The sequence below is a fragment of the Gobius niger genome, assembly GCF_951799975.1.
Source record: "Gobius niger genome assembly, chromosome: 8".
Taxonomy (NCBI): domain Eukaryota; kingdom Metazoa; phylum Chordata; class Actinopteri; order Gobiiformes; family Gobiidae; genus Gobius; species Gobius niger.
Window position 1 is genome coordinate 26,034,836 of NC_136859.1, and position 9,897 is coordinate 26,044,732.

The 9,897-nt window shown below is 39.2% G+C and overlaps 2 protein-coding genes across 2 annotated transcripts; one reads left to right on the forward strand and one right to left on the reverse strand.

Annotated features, from left to right (window-relative positions):
* The first annotated feature begins 791 nt into the window (after positions 1-791).
* Positions 792-5,197, forward strand: tomm40 (translocase of outer mitochondrial membrane 40 homolog (yeast)). The gene is made up of 9 exons (XM_079561191.1): positions 792-857; positions 1,238-1,464; positions 3,223-3,383; positions 3,488-3,589; positions 3,658-3,763; positions 3,956-4,078; positions 4,169-4,245; positions 4,329-4,431; positions 4,523-5,197. The coding sequence occupies exons 2-9, from the start codon at positions 1,257-1,259 to the stop codon at positions 4,660-4,662; spliced, it is 1,020 nt and encodes a 339-aa protein (XP_079417317.1). The 5' UTR covers positions 792-857; positions 1,238-1,256; the 3' UTR covers positions 4,663-5,197.
* A 1,985-nt stretch (positions 5,198-7,182) lies between these two features.
* Positions 7,183-8,693, reverse strand: LOC306966057 (meprin A subunit beta-like; the record flags this gene model as incomplete). The annotated part of the gene is made up of 2 exons (XM_079560691.1): positions 7,183-7,640; positions 8,597-8,693. The coding sequence occupies 2 exons, from the start codon at positions 8,691-8,693 to the stop codon at positions 7,183-7,185; spliced, it is 555 nt and encodes a 184-aa protein (XP_079416817.1).
* Between the last annotated feature and the right edge of the window lie 1,204 nt (positions 8,694-9,897).

A 9,897-nucleotide genomic window follows, 5' to 3' on the forward strand; every position in this document is an offset into this window, starting at 1 on the left:
TATGTGTCCACACTTTTGACCTCAAGTATCACTTAAAATTAGATTTATGATTCATTTGTTTTGTTTTTTAATTGATTCCTGGCCTTAATAATAATTAATAATGTATTTGATATATACAAAAATATAAGCATAAGCATCACTGCAACACCCCATGAACTTCGCTGTACCTACTATTTTGTAAACATGTTTTCTGTCATGGGCGTGGCTATGGCAATTAAAGTTTTGTTTGCAAACTGCACTTGATTAATAAATTAAAAACAAAGTAGTTGATATGTTGTGTTGTTTTTATGGTTTAGTAGCAGTAATATGCAGTTATTAGACGTGTCCACTGTATTTTTTGTTGGTTTTCATGAGACCAATGCTTGGGACCCCCATTGCCCCCCCAATCAAAACTGTCTGGAGCTGCCACTGTTCATGAGGTAGGAATTATTTTGGACTGAAGCTGAAAGACTTAAATGTGTCTTTGTGCCTTGATTTTAGAGCAACATTGTAGCTATCCGTACTCCTTATTGCTTTGTGAAAATCTTGAGATGTGTACATTGTTGAGGATTTAGACCGACTAGCCTATAAAAAATACATTGAGGTAAAATATAAGCCTGCAGACTAGCTCTACACTGATTCAGTTCATAGATAACCACAGTCTACAACTGTATTCATTGCGAGAGCTACCCTTGGTATGTCATTCACAGTCATTCACTGTAATGCGTTTAAGGGTTCAGAGTCTTTGACCAATGGGTTTTTGCTGTGATCCACAGACTAAGAGTGTCAGCCAATCCGCTGCCAGGGTTTGGGAATGGGCGGGACTTGCCGGCTACGATCACGGATGTTACCTCGAACTTTGCTGTATCGGATCTAATGTAAGTAGTAAGTTCATAGTAACGGCACTCTTATATATCACAGTATGTAGGATCTTTTGTACCACAGTAAGTCGCAATGTGAAGGGTAATGACTGTAGCTTTCACTGACAGGAGGCTCCCTTTGCAGGATCCACATGGCTGCTTAGCTAGCAGGCTAACTTTACCTTAGGTTTCAGAGATCAGCATGGCTAGCGTTAGAGGTTGTTTCATGTTATTAGTACACACAAAACTAACAAGGATATAAGAATATAGCATATGAAGCAACTATAGTACTATGTACACAAGCCCATTGCATAATCTGTCCCTTTTGTCTTCTTACTTGAAGGGCTTATTGGAAGTGACCTGCAGTCATGATTCATTAACAATTTGCTTCTCTGAAGTCTGTTTCAGTCACCAAGAATGGGTAGTGTGCTGGCTGCTACCTCTCCCAGCCCAGCCCCTCCTGCGCCGGGAGGTGGCCCCGCTGGACCAGGGCTGATGTCTGTTCCTCCGGGGTTCACCATGCCCTCGGTGGCTACCCCTTCCTCCCCAGAGCAGGCTGCTGCTGAGGGAGAAAGTCCACTTCCAAATCCAGGCACATATGAAGAGTGTCACCGCAAATGTAAAGGTTAGAATATGACAATCAAGATGCATTGCTGTGAGCGTGGTAAAGAGCTAAAGTTTGTGTACTGTTTTATGTTTACTGAGTACTGTGGGACTACAATATTCCTTTGCCCAGATTCAGCCAACATGAAGATACAGTGTCTTGAACTTTTGACAGTGTACAGGTGAAACTCGGAAAATTAGAATATCGTGACAAAGGTCATTTATTTCTGTAATTCAACTTAAATTGTGAAACTAATATGAAATGCAAAGTGACATATGTCTGGCCTTAGTTTGATGATTTTGGCTTACAGCTTGTAAAAACCCCAAATTCAAAATCGCAGAAGATTAGAATATTATATGAAATCAATTAAAAAATGATTTGAAACAGACAAATGTCGGTCCTCTGAAAGCTATAATCATGCATAAGTGCTTAGTACTTGGTTTGGGCCCCCTTTACTTGAATTACTGCCTTAATGCGGCGTGGCATGGTTGTGATCAGCCTGTGGCACTGCTGAGGTGTTATGGAAGACCAGGATGCTTCAACCATTTGAAGCCCATGTCCAGGATTGTCTGTGTGTGGAGGCTCTTGATGCACTGACTCCAGCCTCAGTCCACTCCTTGTGAAGGTCCCCCACACTTCTGAATGGCCTTTTCCTGACAGTCCTCTCCAGACTGAGGTCATCCCTGCGGCTTGTGCACCTTTTTCTTCCACACTTTTTTGTTCCAATTTTCTTTCTGTGCTTTGATACAGCACTTTCAGAACATCCAACTTCTTTTGAGCCTTTCCCTCCTTGTTGAGGGTGTCAATGATGGTTTTCTGCACAACTGTCAGGTCTGTAGTCTTCCTCATGATGGTGAATTCTACTGAACCAGACTGAGAGACCATTTAAAGGCTCAGGGACTCTTTGCAGGTGTTTTGGATGAATTATCTGATGAGAGGGTGACACTTAGAGCCGACAATACAGTATAGTCCCTTTTCAAAATATTCAGATTTTTAATTTGGGGGTTTTACAAGCTTGTCAACTGGCAGTGTGACCTGGAGTACCGAGGGGAGAATTTCACCGCAGCCATGACGCTCGGAAACCCAGATGTTCTTGTAGGATCAGGTACAAAGCTGCTACATGAGTTACTTGCTGATATATTTGACAATATAAAGCCAAAATCATCAGGCAAAGTGAGATATATCAAGCCTGCATTTGTTATAATTGTGATAATTATGACTCACAGCTTGTAAATAACCCAAATAAAACATCTCTGAAAATCTGAATATTTTGGACTGTAAGCCATAATCATCAAAATGATATCAAACTAAGGCTTGACATGTCACTTTCATGTCATCAGTCTATATCATAGACGTTTTTAAGTTGTATTACAGAAAGAAATGTTTTCACGATATTCTAATTTTCCGAGTTTCATCTGTAGATGGCCCTAAACTAGAGTATTTGACCACTGTCTCCAGTAGCTCTCAGAGGCTTTCTACATTTCTACATAAGCATGATGAGTCACACTTTATTTTTTACCAAAACATGTTGGACACACAATCAACTTTAATATTTAAGAAACATTTTCTTAACTCAAGGATGAACTCAAGTCACATACTTGCACAAGTGTCATCAAAGTAGCTTGGGGGATTAAAAACAAGCTCATCAGATGAAAAGAGAATCTAGCATTTCAGCAATACCTTTAGTCCTCCCTGACAGTCTTTGCAAACAGGGCCAGTATAAAGGGTAGCTCCAGATTACCTTTGGTGTAATATATGCTTTTTTTCTTTGTTTTGCAGAGGTCTTTCCATTGCAGATGGAAGGAGTGCGGTTAGTGGTGAACAAAGGTTTGAGTAACCACTTCCAAGTTAGCCATACCGTCACACTTAGCACTGTGGCAGATTCTGGTTATCGATTTGGTTCCACCTATGTAGGAAGCCAACAAACCAGCCCAATGGAGGTAACTACTGTGCAGACACATCGCTACAGCCTTATTGTGGACTATTAGAATATATTACAATTAACTAGATCGGATAATAATACCCATATTTTTGTTTTGTCTAGTCCTTTCCAGTGATGGTTGGAGATATGGATAATACTGGCAGCCTGAATGCCCAGGTTATTCACCAGCTCGCATCTGCTGTTCGCACCAAAATTGCAATTCAGGTATAGAAAGTGAAAAGCTTTGTAAAAATGTCATCATTGTATCATTGACCTCATGCCCTGTGTTTCAGACTCAACAGCAGAAATTTGTCAACTGGCAGTGTGACCTGGAGTACCGAGGGGAGAATTTCACCGCAGCCATGACGCTCGGAAACCCAGATGTTCTTGTAGGATCAGGTACAAAGCTGCTACATGAGTTACTTGCTGATATATTTGACAATATAAAATGGGAATTAATTTCACAACGTAGCTTTCATGCATCGTCTCTGAAATAGTCCAGTACTAGGAATGTTCCCGAAACTGAAGTGGACTTAAAAAAAAATCTTTTTGTGTGCCTACTGTAAATATGGATTTCTTCTGTCTACCCAGGTATTTTAGTGACCCATTATTTGCAGTCCATCACACCCTCACTGGCTTTGGGTGGTGAGCTTGTCTACCACAGGCGGCCTGGAGAGGAGGGAACAGTCACTTCCTTATTGGGGAGATACACAGGTTAGATCTCCCACACTTCTTTTAATGTGTTCCAAACAAATCTCCCTTTCATTGTGACCATATATTTATTGAAGACCTTTTTTTTTTTAGGTGACAACTGTGTAGCAACGCTGACCTTGGGAGGTGCTGGAGCTCATGCTACATATTATCACAAAGCTAATGATCAGGTATTAATAGATGCGTAAACAAATGATGTTTTCAGTCCACCTGTATGTACAGTCTAACAGTTTTTCATCCTTTGTCTTCACAGTTGCAAGTAGGAGTTGAATTTGAAGCTAATACACGGATGCAAGAGACGACAGCTTCATTGGGTTATCAGCTAGACGTCCCGAAAGCTAATTTACTATTTAAAGGTACATCAAAATCCTTCTGCCATTATCTTTATAGTGACTGCGGTTACTTTGTGTTAATGCCACTGGTCGTGTCCTGTCCTTTCCTTTCTAGGCACACTTGATAGTAATTGGGTTGTTGGAGCGACTCTTGAGAAGAAACTGCTCCCTCTGCCTCTGACATTAGCCTTGGGGGCTTTTCTTAATCATCGCAAAAATAAGTTCCAGTGCGGCTTTGGTGTCACTATTGGCTAGAGGTCAGACAAGGAGCCGTGTTCACAGTTTGGACACGTAGAAACAAACTGATGATGAACAAGGCAGTTGGACTGAGAGACTCGTTTCGCCATTTTGAAGGCTGGGACAACAAAAAGACATTAATGGAATGGTCAAGCCATGCCTATAATAGCACACTGTCCTTCCAGTTCTGTGTACTGGTGTATCTGTACAAGAATAGAAGTGTTTTAGGGGGCATCGATGAACATATTGTTGGACAAAATAAATGTAATTACTTTTTATACATCCATTGAGTAGTACTTTTTTTTTAAACAAACATCAAAAATGGACCACATCTGTGGGTTTGGGTAAATGGTTAAAAGGAGCTGATGTAATTAAACGATGTAAAGTCTGGCTACTGTGCTGTCATACTGTATGCTGAACTAATGCCTGCTGTAGAAGCTGCAAAAGAATGTCCACAATGTTAACATAGTTCAGACGGTTGTGCTTCCCCAAAATAGGTCTGCTGTCTTTGATCTTTGTTTTCCTCATTACACAACATTTGGGGAATAAATCGTGTTACTTGAATTTTGTTTCATGATATCTTATTTTTAAAACGGTGAAATAGTCATTTTGAAGTCAGTCGTACTATGTCTGCCTGACAGTCTTAAGTGGAAGAACAATTTAGATGTGATTATTGTGTGTGGGGAGGCCCGTATTGTATAGTAGACTGGTCAGCAGCCACTGTTGGATTTACACTTTGATTTTAAATAGTAAATGCAGACGATGTGTACCAAAAAGAGTGTTTGCAGTAACGCCCAGCCCTTTAGAGTAACTTGTCAATCATTTAATCAAAGCTACAGTATATTCACATGGAGTCTTAAGAACAGTGTGTGGTTTTTGATGCCCATAGCAAAAATAGACGAAGTAATCATAACATCAAAGAATGTGATGATTTCTGGAGGCAAAGGCAGTTTTCCGTTATTGATTCTATTGAAACATGACATAAATTAAGAATTTTAAATTAAATTAATAAAAGTTATATCAATTCAATTTCCCTTTTCCACTGCTTTATGAGGTGTTGGTTTACAGAGGCAGCGGTCCCAGCAGAGATGCCCAGAATTCTTTATCCACACACACTTTCCCCAGCTTCCCCATGTCTCTTCTTAATTAAACATTGTAGGTATTAGATTAGGCTGATGTGTGATGAGTGTTTGTGACTCAATCAATCAAAGGGCTTTTATTCATTTTATTCCCTATTTTCACCTCTTTATTACAAAAACATGAGACATACAAATTTGATGGGTCAGTATTTAAACAAAGTTAACATTACCAATAACATTCATAATCACAGCGTGTAGTCTAATTCATGCCTGATAACATAAAAACACAGATACAATACAATGTATGATCATACCATACAACCAACTCAGAAATCCCATGTAATTCCCAACACCCTCCGTAGGTCTTCTCCTGCCTAAGAAACACCATGCCACTTTATTGCATTAAAAGCAGCAAAAGAGCAAGGAAAATAAGAACAGGCGAAGAAATCTTGTTTGGGGCAAAGCCAAAAATGCTGTGAAAGCAACATATTTACTTAGTAGCATAATAATAAGAGTTATTGAAAAACATTATGAATGTTCATATTCAAGATTATGTTATCAATACCTTTTGTCCACTGTGGTTTTGTGGTAGTGAGTGGTCCTGCAAATAGTTATGTTTTAATTTGGATTCACTGTCAAAATAAACTTTCACAAACATCCAAATGAAAATAATCCTGAATCCATAGATGCTACAGGTAAATTTCTCTTACGTGTCAGGAGTGGTGTGAGGCGGCTTGGGTGTTGTCCTGCAAAAATAAGATAGATCAGTGAGAGAGGGAAATAAAGGGAAAAAAGAACAAAAACAAAACAGGTATAGGTCATTGACATATACTGTCAATGGTATAGGTCCTTGAAGAACTAAGTGAAAATAAATAGATGCACTCTACAGTTTGTCCAGCAGAGGGCAGTGTCCCAATTTGGAAAAACAACAAGTATTTGAAGGGGCCAGTCTTGCTGTGTGTTCACAGTGCTGAATGGGGAGAGCACGTTGTACTTCATTCAGACTTTACCCCCTCTGCTCTTTTGAAATGAGACACTTACTTTGGTGAGCATGGGCCGTTATCATATTCATCGTATTTCTCTGGATATTCTGGGGGGCATGGCAGGTCATCAATGTAGCCCAATGGACTGATATCTAAAATGATACAATACAATATATAAATAAAGTAACCCATTTTCATGATCACAAAAAGTGTGTTATACCTTCAAAGAACAAATTAAACACAGCAGTTCCTCCTTTCAGGAAGTTTCTTCTATGCAGTTCGCTCAGTTTTATAAAACGAGTCAAACCAATGTTAGGGCCATAGTAGATCGTTTGATTAAAGTCATCAACAAAATATTTTCCATGATCTTTAGGATTGCCCCAGCTGTAGGTGCCTGTGTAAAAAACATGTTTAGATTTAAATCTCAATATTTCAATTCATTATTGAAACATTATTTCAATCATCTTATTTTTTTGTCACATACCGTTTACAGCAACCCGACTCAAGTCTGTAGTGATGCTTCTTTCAAATGACATGCGATCCAGGATGTTGGGACTTTGATCCACCATTTGCAAAGTCACCTGGTGATCTGGCACTGGCCATGTCAGTTCATCGTCATATTTACCAGACACAAGTTGAACAAACATTCCAATAGATGGGTTGTTAAAATATACCCCAAAGGAATATGCATAGCCCATAGAGGAATAACGTATTGGGCTATACATTGTGTAATCTTTGTTATTCAACAATATTTCTTGGAAATTATTAATCTGGAGTGTTGTATGTGGGCACTGAAGCTCAGACAGATTAATGTCATCAATGGAGATCCCTCCCTCAGATGGCAGCTCCCCCTTTTGCACCTCAAACTCCACCTGGAAGGACTTGGAAGTGTAGAGTGGAACATACTTCATCTTCCAATGCTTTGTTTCCGGACCTGCACAGGGAAACAGGTGCATTAATTCACATCTGATCTGAACCAAGACCAAAACAGACGAAAGGTGCCTATCATTACCATAGATCTTGTAAACAAGGCGGCGTTTTCCTGTGAAATCATCTTCACTTTCAAATTCTCTGATCCAAACATTGAGCGCGCTAGATTCAGTTTTGATGTGGTAATAATAAAACTGCAGACACTTGATGGTACACGCTCTCTTCGGAGTCACCCTCGTGGTCTGGAGCCGGGCTGAGTCTCCCTTTTGACCATTCACAGTGCTCACATGCATAAAGTGGCTCAATGCTGTTGAGTGTCTTGAATGTGTTTCTTTTTTTTTGTGGATACAAATGCGAAAATATCAATGACATCCACTTCTGAGACTGTTAATTTTTACTCCATGGAGATGAACTTACCATTTCTTTTCTCTGTAAAGCATAGAAAAGACGGTGTCAGTACCTGTTCTTTTAATGTTCTTTGGTTGAGGAACTAAAGGGAACTGAAAGATTGGTGAACTTTTGTGCTAAGGCTGAACTTTTTTTATATTATAAAAAAAAGTTATTATGTTAAGCTACCGTAATATATCTGCCAAGTGACGGACATGCAATGAACTTTCTTTCAATAAAACATTATATTGATGATTATACTACGGTTATTATGCTACTAAAAATAAGAACAAAAATATCAAATGAACCCTGCATGTATGCTCAACATTTATTACCTTCTGGATTTCCACTGGGCAAGCTGGTGTGATCAGAGCTTGGACCCCCAGTAACTTGCGACACCCTTTCCCACCTCAAAGGACTATTTGAGCAGGTTGTTACAGGACAGGCCTTCTCATGAGAAAAGTCACAATGGAATTGAAAAGCAATGCTTGACTCTGTAATAAAGGTATAGTAAATAAACAGTGAGAAAACAAGATTTAAATAGTGGCGTAAATAATGATATTGATGACATACCACATTTGTAAAGCATATTCAGTTCCCGAACGTCCGTGGCGCTCATCCCCAAAGATTGGCCAATAATGTCTGCGTACTTCATGTCTTTGGGGATCATAGTCGGTCCATTTCCATTTGAAAAAGAATACTGGCCATAATGCATGACAGACCAATAGTCATACTGAGTGCCATGAGTAGTATATTGGCCTTTCACTGCTTTCTTGAAATTATATTCCCATCCTAGTTGAAGATACACACACAAAACAGTCACTCCGCTGATTATTAATTTGGGAGGATGCATTACGATTTTAAAACAGCGCTGTAATAGGAGTGCAGCATCAGGGCATCAGGGCTACACGATATTGCGATAACAATGTCATCGAGATATTTGACTGAACCATTTCAACACACACATTGTGCCAAAAGAAGACTTACAAAAACACCACCAACATCAGGACCAAAACAGGGCGGCAATAATGGATGATAGACAATAAACAATAGAGCTGGACATGCACGCCCATTAAACAAATCAGGTCGTGGTTATATTGGGTGGATATATTCAGAAGAACATGTCCCCAGTCTCTCTGCAGTACACGCCCAGGTCTGATAAGGCAACTGAACCTCTTTTTAATGCACTCAGCTAGGCTTACACAAAGTCCTCATATGAAGAGCACATTTTCATTCATCTCTCTTTTGATTCCACCCCCAAAATCATTCTGGATATTTGTGACTGTACACTTCAGATTACACTTGTCAAATTAAAGTTGCATAAATTTGCTTGAGAAGAAGTGATTTTACATTTTTAAGGCACTGAGACAGATCTAGCAATAAACAAATCACAAGCATATGTTTTTTAATGGTACTAATCTGTTTTTTTGGAAATTAATTCTTCATATTCATATAGGACACTAAGTAAGTAAGTGCTTTATATCTACTCGTACAGACTCTTAAGTAATGGTAATTTCCCAGGCCATATACAGTGTCACAGGATGCAAAAACTGAAATCTCTCACTCATCCCAGCATGGCATTCAGAGTTAAAGGCAGAATCACATGTTCAACATCATTTGCGGTGTTTTTGAAGTGTCCCTGTAATTTAAATTATGTTGGGAAAACAAAAAAAGAACTAAAAACAAGAATTTGCGAACAAAATGTGCAATAAAAATAGAAATTCTGTGGCATAGAAACAGTGGCTATGCCAAAAAGGGGCGGGGACAGAGACAACCTCTTACTGAGAAGGGAATGTTTTCGGATACATCAATTAGATACTACGTTTCCTAATGGACTCAATGGGGAAATTCTGTTTAACTGCTTTTTAATATTG

Bases quoted from the DNA above. Each gene is read 5' to 3' on its own strand.
- tomm40 (XM_079561191.1), top strand. From the start codon at position 1,257: ATGGGTAGTGTGCTGGCTGCTACCTCTCCCAGCCCAGCCCCTCCTGCG. The intron at 3,590-3,657 runs GTATAGAAAGTG...CCTGTGTTTCAG, and splicing joins GCACCAAAATTGCAATTCAG to ACTCAACAGCAGAAATTTGT. The intron at 4,246-4,328 runs GTATTAATAGAT...TTGTCTTCACAG, and splicing joins ATCACAAAGCTAATGATCAG to TTGCAAGTAGGAGTTGAATT.